The 23498-nt window shown below is 42.9% G+C and overlaps 1 protein-coding gene across 9 annotated transcripts in view; it reads right to left on the bottom strand.

Annotated features, from left to right (window-relative positions):
* Window positions 1-5044: 5044 nt before the first annotated feature.
* NR1H4 (nuclear receptor subfamily 1 group H member 4) overlaps window positions 5045-23498 on the bottom strand; it is a 74487-nt gene continuing 56033 nt past the window's right edge. For all 9 annotated transcript variants that reach the window (XM_080660638.1, XM_080660641.1, XM_080660639.1 and 6 more), the window contains 2 exons: window positions 8435-8548; window positions 5045-6230 (listed from right to left, as the gene is read on the bottom strand). In XM_080660638.1, coding sequence (XP_080516764.1) covers window positions 5992-6230; window positions 8435-8548 — 353 coding nt within the window. In that variant the 3' untranslated portion in view covers window positions 5045-5991. The remainder of the gene's footprint in view (window positions 6231-8434; window positions 8549-23498) is intronic.

Below are 23498 nucleotides of genomic sequence, written 5' to 3'. Positions count from 1 at the left end.
CAGCCTGGGGGAGGGGCCAAGGGTGGTTGGCAGGCTGGCCCTGCCCCTGATCAGGGTGTGGGGGGACAATCTGGGGAGGGACTGGAAGGGGGTAGGAGCTGCAGGAGATTGGCTGGCAGGCCCTGCCCCCTATTAGGGTGGGAGTGTGATCAGGGGTGGGGCGGCCAGGGGGAGGGGCGGCCAGGGGGAGGGGGTGTTTGGCTGCTGGCCTCGCTCTCTCTTTTTTTTTTTTTTTTTTTGCAACTTCACAACTTTTATTTTTGGTGCCTGTGCTATGTCTAGAAAATACCTTCTCCCCCTGCCCAGGACAGCATCAGGGAGGGGGCAGCAAAAAATAGAAGACATCCCTCCCTATTGCACAAGGACCCTATACACAGGCCCACCTGGCCCAGGCCGGCCCTTGGCACATTCTCGGATCCCTGCTCAAGGGCGGGAGGGGTGACTGGTGGCAGCACACGTGAGAGGGGACCTCCAGGTGGCCACTCTGGTCCTGGCTACTGGTCCTGGCACTTCCTGGTCCTCAGTTCCTTCCTGGTCCTGCCTGCAGCCCTGGTCCCCCTACCTGGCTCAGCCTCCATCCTGGCCTCAGATGGCCCCCTTGGCTCCTGGGGGCTCTGTCCTCCCCTCCCAGCCTGGAGGTCCCAAGGGGAGGTTATGGCTTCTCAGAGACTCCCCAGCAGCCCTGTCACTGTGTTCACACAGGAGAAGGGGTGTGTGTGGCAGAAGCAGCTGTATAAATGCGGGTGCAGGGGCAAATCCTCTGGGGTCACTTGGACAGTTTGCTGATGATGCAGATCAGGGCCGCGTTCTCATCCTTGAGGTGCTGGCTGTCAGCCTGGAGGTTGCACAGGCCCTTCAGGTCCTCTTCCAGCTCAGCGGCCTTGCGCTCCAGGGCCCTGCACTCAAATCTCTCCAGCTCTAGGAGGGCCAGCCTCTCTGCAAAGTGTTCCTGCCTCTGTGTGGCACGCTCCAGCTCCACCTTAAGCTGTGCCAGCCACAGCGTGGTCTCAATCAGGGCCTCATGAAGTCTCCCGTTCTCAACGTGCAGCTCTGCATAGAGCTTCCTGAAGCCTCCTTCGGGCTCTTCTGATTCGGGCTGGGGTTCTGGGTTGAGGGCCCACTGCCTCCGGGAGGAAGGGCTGGATTCTGGACTGGTGTCCGCTGGCTTCGCCTCCTCCCCCTTTGCAGGCCCTCTCCTCTCCTTGCCACCTCTGTGGTGCTCCCTGGAGGCCTGTGGTCCCTGTCCCTGCCTGTCAGGCATCTCTACTCTCTGGGCAGGGCCATCAGAATTCTCAACCCCACAGACTTAGACTCAGGGCTGCCAGGAAGGGTCCAGGTTCTGTGCGGCTCAGCTCTTGATCGGGATGGGAGAGTCCAATCAGGGGCAGGCCGGCACGGGGGAGGGACCATGAAGTTGGCCGCCGGCCCCACCCCCTGATCGGGCTGGTTCGCTGGCTACAGTGGGCATCATAGTGACTGGTCGTTAGGTCATTATGGCCATTACGGTAGCTGGCTTTTTATATATATAGATAAGTAATTCAATTATATATAATTTTATGTAACTGTTGTTATTAATACTAAAATATTAGTTATGTGGTGAGTTGAATAGTACCCCCTCCGAAATTCATGTTCACTTGGAACTTCAGAATGTGACCTATTGGGAAATAAGATCTTTGCAGATATAATTAAAGGATCAAGATGAGATCATATTGGACTAGTGTGGGCCCTAAATCCAACAAGAGTGTTCCTTTAAGAGATAAGATTTTTTTTAGTTATATATGATAGGAAAAAGTTCTCAAATTCACTCATGGAAAAGGGGAATAATTGGCTCATGTCATTGAAATTCCTGGATAGAACTCTCTAGCTTTATGCAAAGCTCAACCTAAGATTCTGAATCATGTAACCAGAACGCAGCCTCAAATGGCTCTGCTGTTATATTGGCTTTATGCTCAGATTTCCTCTGGTAACAAAGATGGCTTCCAGCAGCTCAAGTTCTACATTCTCTCAGGTTCAAGTCTAACCAAAAAATGTGAGGTACTTCAAAAAGAGGACATTTAACACAGGAACTTGGTTTCAGAAGAGATGAAAGCACTGAGACAATAAACAGGAGCAGATGAGACAACACAGAGATGAGCAACACGAGGAAGCCACTACACTTCCAGGGCTTAGGAATCCAGAAGGCTGTGGCATCAGCAATAGGGTAGGGCCGTGGTCGGCAAACTGCGGCTCGCGAGCCACATGCGGCTCTTTGGCCCCTTGAGTGTGGCTCTTCCACGAAATACCACGAAATACCAAGTCTATTTTGAAGAAGTGGCATTAGAAGAAGTTTAAATTTAAAAAATTTGGCTCTCAAAAGAAATTTCAGTCATACTGTTGATATTTGGCTCTGTTGACTAATGAGTTTGCCAACCACTGGGGTAGGGCTTGCCCAAAAGACGATTCAGTCATTACCAGAGATGCCATGTGAGGCAGAGAGAGTGAGGATACCCTGGATTTTCCCTTTCTGTCCTTTAATCTCCCACCAATGCCTTCCATTGACTGAACCTAAGCACACCTGGCTGACGGGGGGCTGGGGGAGGGTGTTATAAAATGCAGGCAGGTTTAGCCCTCCTCCCACCCCAATACGAACAGAGGCAAGGGGAGGAATGATCTGAATATTAATAGGATATATTATTTAGGATTTTACTGTGATAATGCTATATAATAAACAACTGCCAACTCTCAGTGGCTTATAATAATAAGCATTGATTGTTCTTGCTTGTGGATCTGCAAGTTATCTCACAGTGGAGGGGAAGGGCCCGGCTTCCAGCTGTATGTTGGGTTTAGGTCTCCTCCTTCTGTCTCTCATTCTGGGACTTGCAGTCATCCAGGGCATCCTCTTCCCATGGCAGATAGCAAAGTGCAAGAGCACAGGTGGAAACATGGGATGTCCTTAAGGCCTCAGTTCAGAACTGGCATACTGTCCCTTCCACCCACCTTCCACAGCCCAAAGCAAGCCACATGGACAAGCCCAACATCTATGGGCTGGGACCAGTATTCTGCTTACTCTTATGAGAGGCAGTACAAATCACCAGGCAAAGGGGCCTGGGGCATGTAATTCTATTGCAGGAAAAGAGTAAAGAATTTGGAACAGTAAGACAACACACACAAGCAAATAACTGTCACTGTCTGCCTCCTAAATATACTCCAAGAAAAATATCTCATTTGCTCTGAATGGGTCACCTGCCCAATCCTAAACCATTCACTATGACTTAAGATGTGTGATGCTCTGATTGGTTATGCCTGAGTCAGATTTTCAGTTCTGAAGATGTGGTAGAATCAGCTTCATCCAAAACACAAGGACTAGGAGAAGGAAAGGAGGTGGTTCCCCTGAGGACATCAGAGTACTCCTCTATATATACTGAGTGGCCAGATTATTATGATCTCTGAACACATAATAATCTGGCCAATCAGTGTATATCCTATATAATAAAAGGCTAATATGCAAATTGTCTCCTCAACCAGGAGTTCAACCAGCAGGCAAATTGTCCCCCACTCCTGGCCAGGCTGGCCGGACCCCACCCATGCACGAATTCATGCACCGGCCCTCTAATGTGTGTGTGTGTATACACACACACACACACACACACACACACACACACACACATATATATACTGAGTGCACTGGCCCTCTAATGTGTGTATGTGTATGTATGTATATATATGTGTGTGTATATATATATATATATATATATATATATATATATACACACACACACACACACACACACACACACACTGGAGTGGCCAGATTATTATGTGTTCAGAGATCACAATAATCTGGTCACTCTGTGTGTGTGTATATATATATTTTTTTTTCCTAATATATTTTTATTGATCATTGGTGGGCTCCTTGCCCCTCCCCAAGAGGTCTGGGTTGGGGCTGAAAGTACTAGCCCTCTAATAATACAGTTGGTTCCTCTGGTAGTCAGCTCCCATCCATAAGCATATAGAGTTCCACAGACAGTTATCCTATTAGCATAAACACAGAATAGTCAAAAAGAGCTCGTTATGAATAACGAAAGATGCTCCTATCCACTTAGAAAATTCCAACGGGTTTTAGATGCTCCATGTCAGAAACTGGGGGCCAAGACCAAAAACATATTTCTTATTGTGTCACAATCTGTTTTCCCCAAGAGAAGCATTGTTATTTGCTATTACAAGGTCTTCACCACTTGAATAAACCCAGACGAATAGGATTAACTGAATAGGATTAACTCCTCGCTCTGTCTGTCCACAGTGGCCCCTCGGGCAGTTCCAGCTCATTTCCCACCACTTTCCCCACAGATGCCTTGTGACCTGGACACCACACCCAGTTCCCCAAATGGGATCTACTCCTTCAGGCATTCCGGAAGTTTAATTCTCTGTTTTAAATGTCCTTTCTCCCCTGGTGGGCTTGCAACTTCCCACTTATTCTTCATTCATCAGCTAAACCTCCTCAGATGGCAAGTGCTGATGCCTTCATTTTGCAATGGTAAGACTGAGGCTTAGAAAGGGACTGTGCACCCTATCTCTCCCTCCCCAGGATTACTTGTCCTCTTTTAACATCTGGACAACTCCCCGCCTCCCTGCTTTTGCTCCTCCCCCACACCCCCCTTTTCACTTTAAATCCCCTTCCCTCTTACTTTGACCCATGCAACGCCTGGCCATCCTTCGAAGCCCAGGGAAGTGCCACCTCTTCCAGGTGACTTTCCCAGTTGAGTCCATACAACATTCCTCTGTGCTTCTTTGTAAGCCCTCCAGGCAATCACAGTGTCTTAATCATCTTTGGACTCTCCCCATGGAGGTCAGCGAAAGAATCTTGTACTTAGTGGGGATTCAAGTCTTTGATGTTGTAACAGATGGAACCCAACTGATGGAACCCCAACTCGCTCCCTGTTCCACTGACCAGCTATTTTTAGGACGTCAGGGTCGCCCTAGTATTGTAATACAAAAAGAAAACCTTTTCTTGCTAAGCAAGCTCCATTTTGGCTGACTTCAGGAGAAAGGGAGATATAAGCCCATTACTTATAGAAGGTGTTTTATTGTATTCACCAAATGATAATGGGGAGAAGAATGCAACGGTGTAACAATGAAGGAAGGAAACGAACTAATTCCTGCTTTGGGGGGAAGTATACAATAGCTGTGCACCAGGCTGAAGGAGTGTTTTCCAAAAGCAAACAAAACAAGATGATTAATTATATGCACTGAAACCCACAGTGAGCACTTCCAATAGAGAAAAGGGACTGTCCTATCACTGGAGCTATCTGCATACTCTGAATTTGTAAATGCTGCCTCGAGACTCCGACTATGGGAAGTAGTCCCCTTAAAAGCATAACTAATATGCTTAAGGAATATTTTATGTGATAATCATTAACTTTTCTGTATGTTATTCTCTTAGAACTTCAAAGAAAATGAAATGATCAGAGGGCTACTACAAATGAATGAAAAAATTTTTCACCAGGGATGAAAAATTGTAGCATTAGTATTGTGAGAGTTTATCCTTTTGTAGTTACCCCCTTGGGCTCAATACTATGTCATTCATCATTTAAAGACATAAGAGTTTGTGTATTTTTTCAAATTCTGTTCTCAAATAAAAGCCTGTTGCCATTATGTTCAGTTTATTGCCAAAAGTGCACACAACTGTTTAATAAAATATATGCAACAAGGGAAGATGAAGAGCAAACTGAGATTTTTCCCTATTTCAACAAATAGAATTGAAGTGACGATTTACTTAGGCAAACAGGGCATGCCAATTAGAAGAAAAGATTCCCTGAAGCCGTGTAAAATAACAAGTAGAGAAAGCCATTCTACCGAGCGCGGTATTTACAATTGTGGATGTTATGTAATTACTGCATAAATATTCGTCAAAATTCTTGTGTGAAACCAGGCACAAATGAAATAAAGGAAAAGTTTCACAGCGGCTTTATGATAAGAGGAAAACAGAGGGCTGGCCCCGCCCCTGGGTGCTCCTCACTGCACATCCCAGATTTCGCAGAGAAGCGGGGTGAACTTGTGGTCATTGACGCGCCAGGACATCAGCATCTCCGCGTGGTGGTGGTTGAATGTCCGCAACTCCGTCAGGCGGCCCAGGAGACAGGCGAAATGCTGGGGGTTCTCAGGCTGATGGATCTTGCACAGCTTCTGCAGCACGTCAAGCAGAGGTTCCTGAAGCTTCTCTACGGCCTCTCTGTCCTTTATGTATTGTCTGTCTGTTTTGGCGTTTAACATAAAACGACAAAATTAAAGCGTGGAAGGTTTGGCATAATTACAGTAAGGCTAACCTTTAGAATATATATTTCAAAGATGAAAGGAGAGAAAGAGATAGAAACATCAACGATGAGAGAGAATCATTGAGCGGCTGCCTCCTGCATGCCCCACACTGGGGATCAAGCCTGTAATCCGGGAATGTGCCCTGACCAGGAATCGAACCATGACCTCTTGGTTCCTAGGTCGACATTCAACCTCTGAGCCGCGCTGGCCAGGCAAGGCTAACCTTTTTGAAGTGTAACTCACACATGTTGTACAGTTGAAATGTACAAATGAAGTGTTCAACTTGATGAATTTTCACACACTCAACGTACATGTACTCATATATCATAACTAGATCAAGATATAGAACATTTACAGGTCTCCCTAAACTCCCCTTTCAATTAATGCCCCCAAAGTAGTATGTATGGTGAACATAAGTATCATTTCTGGTGGGTGTAGGCTAAGGACTAGAACTTGGGATGTAGGGTTTATACATGTATAACTTTAGTAGGCACTGCCAAAATGTTTTTCTTCTTGCCCAGCCGATGTAGCTCAGTGGTTGGACGTTGACCTATGAACCAGGAGGTCATGGTTCAATTCCCCGTCAGGGCACATGCCAGGGTTGTGGGCTCACTCCCCAGTATGGAGTGTGCAGGAGGCAGCCGATCAATGATTCTCTCTCGTTGATATTTCTATCTCTTTCTCCTTCTCCCTTTCTCTCTGAAATCAATAAAAAAATATATATTTAAAATGTTTCTCTTCTTTTTAATGATAATTAATTTTTTATGGTACAACAAAGTAACAAGTAGCTTCTGACTTAATGTCATGTATAAAATGGTTTAAGGCCACAAATTATGAATGTGGCATTACTTACTCCCAAATAAATAAGCAAAAAATAGAAAAATACATATATAGAGGTATTCATTTCAACATTGTTTAGAACAACAAAAAATGGAAGTATTCTGAATATCCAAACATATGGTAAAAGTTAAGTAAACGACTGGTCATTGATACAATGGAATATGATGCATGCATTACAATAAACTTTTCCAGTATGATATTTTTAATGACATAGGGAAAGACGTTGGAAGAAAAGTACACTTTAAAACAAGACATTATGGTGTGGCTCAATTGGTTGGAGTGTCATCTCACGCACTTAAAGGTTGTGGGTTCTGTTCCTGTTCAGGGCACATACTAGTACCTGCAGGCAACTGATCAATGTTTCTCTCATACATCGATGTCTCTCTTATCTCTCTTTCCTCTCTCTCTCTCCTCTCCCACTTCCCCTATCTCTAAAAATCTGTAAAACATATACTCAGTTGAGGATTAAAAAATAAAATAGCCCAGCTGGTATGGCTCAGTGGCTGAGTGCCAATCTATGAACCAAGAAGTCACTGGTTCAATTCCCCATCAGGGCACATGCTCAGGTTGCAGGCTCCCTCCCCAGTGGGGGTCTTGCAGGAGGCAACTGATCAATGATGTTTCTCTCTTATCAATGTTTCTATCTCTCTCCCTCTCTCTCTCCCCCTCTCTCTCTCTAAAAATCAATTAAAACATATATTTTTTTAAAAACTAAGATAGGTGTGACATGGTCAAAAATAAATGAATAAAATAAAATTTAAAAGACAGTATGCTTTCTATTATGTTAAAAAAGTATGTACATAATTTCATTTAGGCTCCTGTTTAATAACCCCTAAAAAAAGCCTTACTTGACTACTAATTAAAATAATATTCTACTTCCACTTTCTTTCCTTATAGTCTCATCTTTATATTTTTGTAGCACTTTCCACCTCAATAATTACTACAAATTATTTTTATTTGTTTCTTCATTTGTTGTTTTTCTTACCCCACTAGAATGTAGTAAGCTCCATGCAGCTGTGTCCTGCCTGTTTCTTTACTTCTATATTCCCCAATGTCTAGAACCATGTTTAGCACATACTAGGTATTAAAAATGCATTTACTGAATGAAAGCAAGGTTTAGAAGAAAGGCTGAGAAGAAATACACTGAAATGTTAACATGATTCAATTTGAAGTGGTGGGGTTATAAACCATTTTATTTTTTTCTGTTTCTGTGTTTCCCAGCTTTTCTTTAATAAACATTATTATGATTATACTGGAAAAATGAACAAATAGCATAAAAATGAAAATGTAACATCAAAATTACCTGGAGAGAGAATAACAATTGCTGTAAGCAAAGCATACTCTTCTTGAGTCATTTTCAATTCCGCCACACTTTTGTAAAAACTAAACATTGGCGTTATATATTCATCAGAAATACCTGTGGGGGAAATGTGAAAAATTGCAGAGGCATGGTAAAGTTGCTGAACAACTGAAATTGTAAAATTACAAACACATCACATATACACACACATCTGAATATTTGCACCCACATCCACACGTTTAAATAATGTCAATATATATTATACTAGTGTACCAGTGCATGAAATTCATGCATGGGGGGGTGGGGAGGGGAGAGGGTTCCCTCAGCCCGGCCTGTGCCCTCTTCAATCACACATAAACCGGCAGTCGGACATTCCTCTCACAATCTGGGACCACTGGCTCCTAACCGCTTGCCTGCTTGCCTGCCTGCCTGCCTGCCTGCCTGATCACCCCTAACGGCCTCTGCCTTCGGGCCTGATTGCCGCCTAACTGCTCCCCTGACGGCCTGATCACCCTCAACTGCCCTCTCCTGCCAGCCCAATCACCCCCAACTGCCCTCCCCTGCTGGCCTGATTGCCCCTAACTGCCCTCTCCTGTCAGCCTGATCCCTAAACCGGTAGTCGGACATCCCTCTTGCAATCCGGGACCGCTGGCTCCTAACTGCTCACCTGCCTGCCTGCCTGATCACCCCTAACCACTCTGCCTGCTGGCTTGCTCACCCCCAACTGCCCCCCCTGCCAGCCTGCTTGCCCCAACTCCCCCCCCCACCAGCCTGATTGCCCCCAACTGCCCACCCCTCCTAGCCTGATCACCCTCAACTGCCCTCTCCTGCCAGCCCAATCACCCCCAACTGCCCTCCCCTGCTGGCCTGATTGCCCCTAACTGCCCTCTCCTGTCAGCCTGATCCCTAAACCGGTAGTCGGACATCCCTCTTGCAATCCGGGACCGCTGGCTCCTAACTGCTCACCTGCCTGCCTGCCTGATCACCCCTAACCACTCTGCCTGCTGGCTTGCTCACCCCCAACTGCCCCCCCTGCCAGCCTGCTTGCCCCAACTCCCCCCCCCACCAGCCTGATTGCCCCCAACTGCCCACCCCTCCTAGCCTGATCACCCTCAACTGCCCCCACCACCATCCTGCTTGCCCCCAACTGACCCCCCCTGCCGGCCTGATCACCCCCACTGCCCTCTTCTCCTGGCCTGATCGCCCCTAACAGCCTCTGCCTTGGACCCACCACCATGGCTTTGTCTGGAAGGACATCCAGAAGGTCTCCCGGAAGGTCTCCTGGTCTAATTAGCATATTACCCTTTTATTAGTATAGACCAGTGGTCAGCAAACCGCGGCTCACGAGCCACATGCAGCTCTTTGGCCCCTTGAGTGTGGCTCTTCCACAAAATACCACATGCAGGCGTGCACGTACAGTGTGATTGAAGGAGTACCCTAATTAAGTTAATAGCAATGTACCTACCTATATAGTTTAAGTTTAAAAATTTTGGCTCTCAAAAGAAATTTCAATCATTGTACTGTTGATATCTGGCTCTGGTGACTAATGAGTTTGCCGACCACTGGTATAGACATTCCAGCCAATGGCCGGGCAAAGATCAGCTAACAAAATCCTCAAAATATGACTAAATCAATGATTGGTGAGTCTTTAGTTTTGGTAGTGCCTTTGTTTTAGTCACTACTGTCTGACAATAAATGATAACATTCCTGACTTGCCAAAAGAATCTTCTAACGTCACCCATTTTCCAGATGGGGTTTGCTCATCTTTTTCATATTAATATCCATAATCAAGGCATAGATAGCATCTTAAATAACTGCCCCCCAATTATTGCTCTTCAGCCGAGAAGAGTAAACAGCTTCACTTAATAATGTTTAGAGTTCTTATCAGAGGTCTGATATCTCTCTGAATTACCAAACCTGTTCATCCATCACCTGCTAGGCATTGGTGCTTGGCTGTTCTCTTCAAACTCAGCATGTCCAAAAGTAAGACAACATGAACAAAATGAAACTCTTCCTCTTCCTGCAAACCTACCTCATTCCTACTGTTCCCACTCTCAGTGACTGCTACCCTCACCACCCCAAAGCCCCGTCTGACAGTGAGATTCAGCCTCCCTCTCACGTGGTCAGAGGCCAACTCCTGTGGTTAGACCTGCTAACTCTCACTGAGCGGCTCCCTCTCCTCTCCACGGCACCTGGAGTTAACTTAGTTTAAGTCTTTATCCTCTTCATCTGGAGCACTGCAATGGCCTCCTCGCTGGTCTTCCTGTCTTCAGTTTAGTCTCCTCCTACCCATCTCACCTTTCCAAAACTCAAATCACACCCTGACTCCCCACTTCCTACCAACCTTCAAAAATTCTCCATGGCTTTTGGCATCAATGTTCTCCCTTTTTACATAGGAAACTCCAGGACCTGTCCCCTGCCTACCCCACCACCCACCACTCGGCCACATGAGAATCATAGGAATTCACGTTTATTGAGTGCACTGTTCCAAACACTTCTTATGCTATAGCTCATTTAATCTTCCTAACATTCCATGAGATAGGTACAGAGAGGTTATATAACTTGCCCAAAGACACAGCTGGTGAGTTGTGTGGAGCCAGGATTCAAACCAAAGCCAGCAGGCTCCAGAGTCCTGGCTTGTAGCTGTGACTAAGCTGCACAACCTTTCCATTATATCTCACAGCCTTTATTCCAGCCATTGCAGTTCCAAAAGTCCCATCACCCAGTTTTTAAAGCCCTCACCTGAGAATATGTTCTTGTTGAATTTTTTACAGAGAGGAAGGGAGAGAGCAAGAGCGAGAGAGAAACATCAGTGTGGAAGAAACCTCAATAGGTTGCCTCCCACACTTGCCCTGAATGGGGATCGACCCACAACGCAGGTGTGTGCCCTGACCTGGAATCAAATCTACAACCTTTTGATTCATGGGACGACACTTGAACCGACTGACCACCTGGCCAGGGCACATTACCCAGGTTTTATACATGTTCTCTCTGCTTGGAATATCCTCCTTTCTTTATCTAGCTTGCTCCACTTTGTACATTAAGGCTCCTTTGTGTTACTTCCTCCACTGATTCAACAAATACTAGTTCGGTGCCTGTTCTGTGCATGGATCCACTCCAGAAGAGTTTTGACTGCAGAATGTGGAGACAGGAAAAAAAAAGACTATGATGTGACCGATGGATGAATTGAGAAGAACGTAAGTTCCCAGGATTGGGCCAGACTAGACTGCTCTATTCCAGTGGTCGGCAAACTCATTCGTCAAAGAGCCAAATATCAACAGCACAACGATTGAAATTTCTTTTGAGAGACAAATTTTTTAAACTTAAACTTCTTCTAACGCCACTTCTTCAAAATAGACTCGCCCAGGCCGTGGTATTTTGTGGAAGAGCCACATTCAAGGGACCAAAGAGCCGCATGTGGCTCGCGAGCCGCGGTTTGCCGACCCCTGCTCTATTCCATCCCACACCAGATCTAAAGCCATAGAGCTTGGAGAGCCAAATCAGGACAAACTGGATTCCAGATTCTAGAACATATAAGTATCATCTGATATTACACTTTACAGAATCAGAAAGTCTAAATCCTCACCTTTACAAGAACCTAAAGAAGCATTGCAAACCAAATCCTTGGCCTTTCTCTCTTTAGTCGAAATATCACATTTTTCTCCCCTTTGATTTGATTCTTGAAACAATTCCCGTGGGCTCTCTTAACAACAGTGTCGCTGTGGAGCACCTTGGGGATTGCATCCTGTGGAAGACTGCCCTCTAGCCAGCTGTTTCCAGGACCAAACTAGATGTAACTGAATGTCCAGGACCAAACTAGATGTAACTTAAAATGCAGAGGGTTGGAGTGTGAGTGAGCCTCGGAGTATCAAGTCCTGGCTTCCAACAAAAAGTGATTAAGAGGTAGTAAGCAGTTCTGAGTTTGAAATCTGACCTACGACATGGTCTTGGGCACATTACTTAAACCAGTGGTTGGCAAACTCATTAGTCAACAGAGTGGCAAACCATGGCTCACGAGCCGCATGTGGCTCATGAGCCACAGTTTGCCGGCTACTGACTTAAACTCTTTAAGCTTCAGTTTCCTCATCTGTGAAATGTGAATTATAACAATAGTAGCATATGAGATAATATATGTAGAGTGCCTGGCTAAGAGTAAACCTGCATAAATACTACAGCCAATCCTATATAATAAAAGGGTAATATGCACATTGACCCTAACGGCGGAACTACTGGGAACAACTGGTTGCTATGACGCGCACTGATCACCAGGGGGCAGATGCTCAACACAGGAGCTGCCCCCTGGTGGTCAGTGCACTCCCACAGGGAGAGCTCCACTCAGCCACAAGCCAGACTGAAGGGCTCCCGGGCCACCAGAGGGATGTCTGAGTGCCAGCTTGGGCTCGATCTCCTGGGGAGCAGGCCTAAGCCAGCAGGTGGACATCGCCAGAGGGATCCCAGACTGCAAGAGGGCACAGGCCGGGCTGAAGGTACCCCCCCTGCCCAAGTGCATGAATTTTCATGCACCAGGCCTCTAGTAATTATTATAAGAGCTAGTATTATTGTTATTCAGGAGAATTGGATGAATGCATTAGTTCCATCTTAGTATCAATTCATCATAATCTTAGGTTAAGCTCAGATACCTTTGTGTATGCAAAGCTGTGTTGTTTTCTGTTTTTAATCATTCTTTTTTTAAAATATATTTTTATTGATTTCAGAGAGGAAGGGAGAGGGAGAGAGAGAGAGAGAGAGAAACATCAATGATGAGAGGGAATCATTGATCATCTGCCTCCTGCACGCCACCGACTGGGGATCGAGCCCGCAACCCGGGCATGTGCCCTTGGCCAGAATTGAACCTGGGACCCTTCAGTCCACAGGCCGACACTCTATTCACTGAACCAAACCAGCTAGGGCATGTTTTTAATAATTCTTTATTGTTGAAAGTATTACGTATGTCCCCCTTTTTTCTCCCATTGACCCCCTCCAAGCCACCCCCACCCCCCACTCCAGGCCCTCACCGCCCCATCATTGTCTGTGTCCATGTACCATGCATATATGCATACAAGATCCTTGGTTGATTACCTCCCACCCATCCACCCTCCCCCGCCTTAAGGCAAAGCAATGTTTTTGTTTTGTTTTTACAGTCTGCTGTTTCCTAGAGATAAATACAAATTGGCTGATCAGTGATTTGATTCAGCATTTTTCTAGGTAGTAAATTTTCTTGGTAGGGTTGTCCTTTTACACCTTCAAACAATGTCAGTCTTTGGCACTTGGGGACTACACCTATTAGTTGTGGTTATCTAAAATAATAACTTATGACTGTGCCATTATTTTAAATAGTCCATGAAAATTTGGGAGTAATATTAAAGGCAGCTGATTTTAAAACATTTTATTTTAGAAATTGTCTTTGACTACCTAATTTTTTATTTTATTTGTCTTTCCAAATCCCCATTTACTTTCCAAAGATGTTACCTCTGTCACAGTGTAACAGAATCTAATTGCAGTTGATAATTTTAGAAAAGTAGGTTAAAATGTTTATTACGATTTTTCACCTTGTGCATGTTTTAAAGGACAAAGTGAACATAGAAAAGATATAGAAAACAAATAATAGAAGGGTTTTAAAAAATATTTTCCTACAGGATGGATCAAATATAAATCTGCTTTTGAATTAGAATCAATAATCAGAATTAAGCCCTAGCTGGTAGCTCAGTTGGTTAGTGTCATCCTGATATGCCAAGTTTGTGGGTTTATTCCCCGGTCAGGGCACATTTAACAATCAACCAATGAATGCATTAATAAGTGGAACAACAAATCGATGTCTCTCTTTCCCCCTTACTCTCTCTCTCTCTCTCTCAAATAAATAAATAAATATAATATAATATAATATAATATAATATAATATAATATAATCAGAATTAACCACACCAGCATTAACAACGAGGTGTTTTAAGTCTCTATGAACAGCAATTTCTGACATAAAAAATGTAATAATAACATCTTCCTGAAGGGGCAGTCTTTTCCCATTTTCCTGCTTCCTCCTTACTGGAGACTTGCTTAAGGTTTGCTTCAATTGGGCTCTTTATGCCCAATTTGCTGATTTTTGGTCACAAGGGGGCACTATTTTATAACTTAAACATAAAGACTGCTATGAAAAAGTACAAAGTTGTGAAAAACCATTTATATTCCTATTCTTCTGTTTCTTCTTTTCCTTTAGTTATCAAATGTTTTCTTTTTTTTAAGATTCTTTTTTTTTATTGTTTGAAGTATTACAAATAGTAGTACATATGTCTCCTTCCCCCCCCCCCCCATTGACCTCCCCCCGGCCTCCCCTACCCCCCCCCCCACATGCCTTTACCTGTCCCTCCCCCGCCCCAGTGTCTTGTTTCCATTGGTTATGCTTATATGCATGCGTACAAGTCCTTCGGTTGATCTCTTACAGCCCCCCCCCCCCCACAACCTCCCCTGCCTTCCCGCTGTAGTTTGACAGTCTGTTCAATGCTTCTTTGACTCTGTATCTATTTTTTCCCCATTTCTTCCCTTTAAAAAAAATCTTGCCTCTGCAGACTAGAAATAAACATATAATAACAAAAAATGTTTGAGTCCCAATGCTAACAGCAAGACACCCATGAAAAACACACATGGTGTCTAAATAAGACAAAGGAAAATTGTTTGGGCAAAAATAAAAAGGATCCCAAATCAATTATATAGAAAAGATTACTTTATTAACTTTTGGTCGAGAATATGTTTGTATATTTTCAGAAAAGAACTCCAAGACCATGTGGATTCCTGCAACAGAGAGGAATTGACAGGTCTGCTCCAACCACGAAGACAAGAGGAGAAACAGTCCAGAGATGGAAGACACTGACGACACCTTGCCATGCTAGCAGTCAGCAGCTGTGCATCGCAGCAGGTTGCCTAGGACCAAACCAGAGAGGGTCGGACCTGCATTGCCACCATGTGCCCACCATCCAGATATCATTGCTGACATGTACACATAAGGAACTGTTTGACATTGAAACGGAGACTCAGAACTGTTGGACATTGAAATTGGGACTCAAACATTTTTTTGTTATTATATGTTTATTTCTAGTCTGCAGAGGCAAGATTTTTTAAAGGAAAGAAATGGGGGAAAAAATAGATACAGAGGCAAATAAGCATTGAACAGACTGTCAAACTACAGCGGGAAGGCAGGGGAGGTTGGCGGGGGTGGGGGGGGAGCGCTGTAAGAGATCAACCGAAGGGCTTGTACGCATGCATATAAGCATAACCAATGGATACAAGACACTGGGAGGGGGCAGGTAAAGGCATGTACTGGGGGGTAGGGGAGGCCGGGGGGGAGGTCAATGGGGAAAAAAAAAGGAGACATATGTACTACTATTTGTAATACTTCAAACAATAAAAAAAATGTTCTTTGAAAGAATAACTATTTGATAGAATCAATGCTATGCTGTTGTAAGTTATTTTAAATGCAATTGTCTTTTATTTCCTAATTAACTTTCTAGTTTTCATTGGAGATAAAAATAAAGCAGAGGTAGGTGTGTGTGTGTATGTGTGTGTGTGTGTGTGTGTGTGTGTGTGTGCGCGTTGCACAAATGTGCATTTTATACAAGGGATCCTTGTTAGGCTAGGACACCCCATTCATGTTTCAAGGTCAAATGCAAATTTTGTTCTCTCTCAGGAGCTTCCTCTGTCACCGTGTATCAGAATTAGTTGCTCCCTTCTCAATGTTCAATTCTATTGCACTTGTCACAACTCATTTCTTTCCATCCCATTAGAATGTGAAATACCATATAAATGTTATGAGAGTAGAAACCAACTATTCTCAGTGCCTGGCACACTGCCTGGCCAGTAAAGCATGCTCCACAGATGCTTCTTGTTCATCTCTGTATCCTTAGTAACCAGCGTGCTGCTGAGACATGGCAGGAGATTAATAAATGCATATTAAATTACGCAATATTACATTTTGCTAGTTCTTATAATGAAGGTGACATAGTTATGAGATGTGATGGGGGAAAGGATGCTATTAAGACAATGGAAACATTCTCATGATGCTAAGACCGTGGTCGGCAAACCGCGGCTCACGAGCCACATGCGGCTCTTTGGCCCTTGAGTGTGGCTATTCCACAAAATACCACGGCCTGGGCGAGTCTATTTTGAAGAAGTGGCATTAGAAGAAGTTTAAGTTTAAAAAATTTGGCTCTCAAAAGAAATTTCAATCGTTGTACTGTTGATATTTGGCTCTGTTGACTAATGAGTTTGCCGACCACTGTGCTAAGAGAACGGACCCTAGCCTACAACTAATTTGTACTCAGAGTCATTTGTGCCAAAGTGTTGGTCTTAGTAAAAACCTGCCAACAGCTCTAGCTGGTTTGGCTCAGTGGATAGAGCATCAGCCTGCGGCCTGAAAGGTCCCAGGTTCAATTCCGGTCAAGGGCACATACCTGGATTGCAGACTCGATCCCTGGCCCTACTCGGGGCATGTGCAGGAGGCAACCAATCAATGTGTCTCTCTCACATTGATGTTTCTCTCTGTCTCTCCCTGTTCTACTCTCTCTAAAAATCAATGGAAAAATATCCTCGGGTGAGGATTAACAACAAGAAAATATCGATATAATAAAAACCCAGTGGTCGTAAGACCATAACGACCAAAGACCAGTCACCAGGAGGTGCCTTGATGCTGCGTCCCGTGGCGCAGGCGGGACTTGACCCTGGGTCCCGCAGTATGCCAGGTCTGGGTCTTGTGCGATTTTGTGCGCTGGGACCCTAGTTTAATAAATAACACACCTCCCATTAGTCCTAGTGGCTAAAAGTTATCTGGTCAAATTAGACCTCACCAGTGCTTAGGAATTTGGACTATCAAGTCCCAGATTCATCCCAATAAAATTCACCAATTTTTGTACATCTAATATGTGCCAGGTGCTGTGATGATAGTGCTGGGAATGATCCTCAAGCAGTTGACAGATTAATGCAAGAGGCAGATACATAAATAAATACATAATGACCAAAATGGGACAAATATAAAAGGCTCATGGGTACAGCTGAGAGCTAATGAGAATATGAACTCATGTATTACTTCAATACTTTCTCTTGTTTTGAGAAAACTTTCTTCCTACAATTTGAGCCCCAAATTTGTCCATGCCAAAATTATTCCATGACCAGTTTGAAAAGCAAAAGGAGAGCTGTTACCAATTTTAAACTTTGTGTAAGCATTTCCTTTTCTTGTAAATATTCTGTCATTTGTTTCTTTATACGTCTAACCTTTTTTTCAAAGATAGTATTAGAACCAATAGTTTACAGCTACTTCTTTAGAAAATGTAGTTCTTATCGTTGTTTTCATTTATTTCCATGTCTAAAGCAGTGAAGTCATATGTATTTAAAGAGCAGAAAAATAAACATAGTATACTACATACGGTATACTTTACTATGCCACTATAAACTAGCTACAACTTTATCACTCTAGTAAGAATTTCTCCTTTCTCTGACCTCACCGTCTCTATTCATTTTATAATTTACTTAAAAACTATTTAAAATTGCTGGCTGTGCTTGTACGTTATCTCTTAACCAAAGGGCAGGAACCATATCTTGCCAGTCTTTATATTCCCTACCAGCTGATCGTTGGCAAATGTTAGATCTTAGCAAGTAACAGGTGCACGGTAGAAAAAGACTGCGCGGCTTTGGCTGGAACAGCTGCGTTCATCTCATGGCACTCTGCCGATTAACTGTATGACCGTGGGCAGGTCATCTAGCCTCTCTAAGCCCGTTCCCCCATCTATAAAATAGTGGCATAGCACCCCCTTCAGGGGCCACTGGGAACACTAACAGGATGAGATATGTAAAAACAAACCATTGCAAAATCACGGGATATAACACTTAATTGTCATCCTGATAAACACTTAATTGAATATTTCATTTCTGTCTGTTATGGAGATCCAAAAAGGCCACAAAATATTATGAATTTCTGAGGTTAGTTATATGTGTAACAGAACAAGTTTCTTTGGTTTGTGAGACGTTATTGCTAATTTCTTTGCTGTTAAAATATAAACTCTTTCAGTGTTAGCAAGCCTATTTCAATCCTAATACCATATTTAATGGTATGATATGATAATTCCTATTTTTAATAAGACTTCCATTTTAAAAATCTAATTTTCATACAACTACACTGGGAATAAAAATATTGATGCACTAGAATTATGTAGGAACAATTTAACCACAGGTTGTGTCAGATGTATGTTCTGAAGCCTCAGTTAACATAAACAAACACTATAACCCTCATTAAATAAATGTATCTGAGGAGACCCTATGTTTGTTCATAGAATTGGGATGCAATAACAGCAAATAAAGGCATATGAACTTGGAGAACAAAACAAAAAAATCTCACATTATATTTTTTAAAGAGTTGTATAGGCATAAACAGGGTAACAGACATTGTTACTGTGGAATTCAAAGTATAATACAAATATGAATGTGTTATATTTGCATAAGAATAAAAAGTTATTTTGAAAGGTCACCTGGCAAGATTAGGTTTTTATGTGGTGTGTGGAGGAGGCAATGTTCTGAAAATCCACTGGGGGAAGCAAATTCATAAATATGAATAAATAGGACCATAATGATAATAATAAAATACTAATCAGCATGCGAATTTGGATGCTTTTTATTTTCCCAATATGTGGTCGAATTTTGGTAAAGTATCTTATGAATTAGAGGCATGCATCTTTATTTATAGAGACCACATGCTGGAAAACTTTTTTTTTCTGTTAATCCTCACCAGAGGATATTTTTTCCATGATTTTCAGACACAGTGGAAGGGGGGGAGAGTAAGAGAGAGAGAGAGATAGGGAAACATCCATGTGAGAGACACATTGTTTGGTTGCCTCCCGCATGTGCCCCGATCAGGGGGTGGGGAGCAAACTTGCAACCCAGGCACATGCTCTTGACTGGGAATCAAACCCACAACCCTTCGGTGTATGGTCCAATGCTCTAACCACTGATCAACACCGGCCAGAGCTGGAAAACTTCATTTTTGAACCTTTCAACACTTGCAGATTCAAGTTCTGAAATTCATGTTATCAAGCAAGAATTTTTTATTACATATTTTTAGCCTGCAAGACCCTCACCATTTCTCACCTAGCTGCTGCACTGGTCTCTCTCTGCTTCTTGTCTCAATCTCTCTAACCCTTCCTTCATAATACTGACAGAAAAGTCTTTCTGCAGTACCTCTATGGTCATGTCACATCTGGTCAGAATATTACAACGGCACCCCATTATATAATGATTAAATTAAACTACTTTCCTGGCATTCAGTGTCTTTCAATATCTAGCACTTACTACAATTTCAGCTTTACAAATAATATTTTCTAATTTTCTAATTAAAGGACTTGTGAGTCCTATACATGGTTAATCTCTCATCCCTTCACATCTTTGCACTTTCTATGTTATCCTATGTAATAAAAGCCTAATATGCTAAGTGTCCGGTCGTCTGGTTAACCAATCAAAGTGTCATATGCTAATGATATGCTAAGGCCTCTCAACCGCTCACTATGATGTGCACTGACCACCAGGGGACAGATGCTCCAACCGGTAGGTTAGCATGCTGCTGGGGTCCAGCCGATCGGGACTGAGCAAGATGGGCCAGACATGCCCTGGAGCCCTCCCACAGTCCCTCCCTGGCCGCGATTGTGCACTGGTTGGGTCCCTTGGCCTAGTCTGTGCCCTCTCACAATCCTGGATCCTTCGGGGGATATTGGAGAGCCGGTTTCAGCCCGATCCCACTAAACACAGGAGCTGCCCCCTGGTGGTCAGTGTGTTCCCACAGGGGAAGCACTGCTCAGCCAGAAGCCGGGCTCATGGCTGGAAAGCACAGCGGTGGTGGCGGGAGCCTCTCCTGCCTTCACAGCAGTGTTAAGGATGTCTGACTGACGGCTTAGGCCTACTCCCTGTGGGGAACGGGCCTAAGCCGTCAGTCAGACATCCCCTGAGGGCTCCCGGACTGTGAGAGGGCATAGGCCGGGCTGAGGGACCCCCACTCTCAGTGCACAAATTTCATGCACCGGGCCTCTTGTTATATTATAATACTATATATCTTGGAATGCCTTTCTCAGACTTTTGTGGCTTGACAAGTTTCTAATCATCCTCCAAGATTCCAACTGTCAACTTTGCAAGCCTTTCTGACTCACCAGATAGACTCAGAGGAAGGCAGGGATTGTCACAAGGCTGAACCAAGTGCTTAGAATTAGATGCAATTTGGGTTCCCTAGAGTTTGCTGAGTCTGGGGCAGGACTGGACCTGTTGGGGTGAGTGGAATGGTTCTATATTCAGGGGAAGAACCATCTAAAAAGAAAATAAATGAACTAGACTCACAGCTTCAGATAATAAACCATCCATCCATCCATCCATCCATCCATCCACTTATTTATTCACAGATATTTGTTGAGCACCCACTCCAAGCCAGGCATGCACTAGGTACCTGGGTTAAAATACTAAGTCAAAAAGAGGCCGTCCCTGCCTACAGAGTTTTTAATATCAAATCAGGGTGGTTTGTAGAACAAATATTAAAGTTAGCCATGATTTCAAAGAGATCAAACTAGTTATGGAGTCTATTTCAATAGTTTTTAACAAAAAAGGGACATATAGCTAATAAGTAGCAGAGCCTAGATTCAAGACAGATTCTTCATCACCATTATCTCTTGATGTATAAATCAAGAGCACATCAACCAGAGTAAGATTCTTTGATAATTGGAGACATATCTGTAAAATAAAAAATATTTTATCGTATGAGTCATCATCCGTTTTTACTTTATTGGTTTTTAAAAAGCTAGATTTGACTCATGTGTTTTCCTAAACAGAGCACTGTCACGGTGTATGGAAACCAGGACCAAATAGCTGGCCAGGTAAGCTGGAGAGGCGTCTTCCATCACAGGCCACAGCCCAACAACTTTCCGCAGAGAGAGAACCACCAATTTACATTCAATCGCCTGAACAATGAAAATTCAGCAGCCTGCAGTTCATCCTTCCCAAGATGAACTGTCAATTACTCATTGCAACTTTAAAATAAAGATATTTGCCCATTAATTAATAATTACTTATTTCCTCCTTCTAAACAATGGGTATAAAGTTTCTGTTAAGCAAGATGAGTAAGTCCCAGAGATCTGCCATTAAAAATACCACTTAAATAGTTGTTAAAAGGGTATATTTCGTGTTAAATGTGCTTACCATCATAAAATAAAATAAAAAATCAGGATACTTAAGTAGCCGGCCAAATGACCGGTTAAGCCATCAATCAGAAAAATTTATGGCAAAGAAGATCCAATTGAGAAGAATTAAGAAAAACAATGACTTGTAGGACTGGATGGTGCCTTGGAGGTTACCTGATTCAATCCTTCTCCCTTACCCACAGTCTCCTGGACACACACACACACACACACACACACACACACACACACACTGTCCAGGATCAGAATCCGTATTTCTTCACAATGCAATGTCCTTCAAAGGGTGAAAGGCTGCAATAATGTATTTCCTAGATCCTTCTCTTCCTCTCCATTTCTCCCAGCAGCAGGGGTCCCACCCTTGATACCTCCTGCCTCCTACCAGGTGTCTCTCATCCTGGCTTATCCTAATATTTCTGGAAGATTTGTAAAGCAAAATTTGATGTTTTCCCTTCCCACTCAAAAATCTCTGTCTGGCCATTACCTAGGAAACAAAGAATAAAATCTTGACTCCAACATTTACGGTTCTCAACCATTTTGTTCTATGTTTTCTTTTTATCTCTTTTTACTATAACTCTTAATCTGTTCAAACTCGATTATTCACTCTTCTTTGCATGCAGAACCTGAGCTTTCTTGCCCCCATCCTTTGATCGTGCCAGTCCTTATCTCCTGCACCACCACTGCGTATTACATCAAACATCTTTCAAGGTCCAACAAAAATGCCAGTGAAACCTTTCCCAACCCCTTCCAACTAGAGGTCAAATCTCTCTGTTACTCTCTTCCACACTTTAATTCTCTCTTAACATCTCTCTCTAGTTCATATCTTCCAGGGATGGGGAACCTTTTTTCTGCCAAGGGCCATTTGGATATTTACAACATCATTCACTTAATATAATTCAGTTAATATAAATTTATGTTGCTGTGAAAAAAAGCTCCTAGATTTATTGAATTTTGAGTCCCACCTGCGGTTGCCCTGACAGGGCCAGTACCTTGCTCCTAGGAGTTGTTAAACTAAAATATCAATGGGTATATAGAAATAATGCATCTTTTAAAAGTGTTTTTTTTTAAATCTACCAATGATGCTAATTATGCTTTCAAATTTAAACTAAGAAAAAAACCTTAATGACTATGGTAAGGCTCCCTTCAAAAAATATTTTTAATTTTCAATTATTTTACTTACATCACAGGTGCAGAACCTTTCTTTCCAATCTCTATTCTAAAATACTGGTTTTGTGAGTATTTAAACTTGTTCCAGTCAATTATAGAGTAATAATACTTGAGAGAAAAATGATCTTCAAAATTCATCTCATCTCATTCATATCCCCAACCTATGTGTAAAATCTCTTGGGAAAATAAGAACTTATTCTATTTTAACTATCTTCTGAGATAAATTGCATAGAATTTCTGGTAATCCATTCTGATATCGTTGTTGTTGTTATTATTAGTATTATTATTACATCTCCATTTCCCCCCATCCCTCACTTCCTTCCCTTTAGCAACCATCATCTGTTCTCTGTATCTATGAGTCTGTTTCTGTTTTGTTTCGTTGAGACATTTTGATGTTGCTTGACCCTCCATGTTACAATATTACTCCATAATAAGTTAAACTGAGTTCCTCATACTAATATTTCATTTGCCTTTTGAGATAGTACAGTGCAGTGTTTAAGACACATGGCTCTCTCATCTATAACATGGGAATAATAACATAGTTATTTCATAGGATATTTTCAAGGATTTGATGGAATCATATATGTAAAGTATTTAGAACAGTGACTGAAACCTAGTAAATGATATATGTGTTGCTATTTTTATTTCCTCTTATTTTTCTTTGAATAAAGATGTTTAATAGTTTGATACATAGGCAT

Source organism: Plecotus auritus, assembly GCF_963455305.1.
Source record: "Plecotus auritus genome assembly, chromosome: 3".
In the NCBI taxonomy this organism is placed as follows: domain Eukaryota; kingdom Metazoa; phylum Chordata; class Mammalia; order Chiroptera; family Vespertilionidae; genus Plecotus; species Plecotus auritus.
The sequence above is the reverse complement of the archived record's forward strand: the minus strand, read 5'-3'. Positions and strand labels throughout refer to the sequence as shown.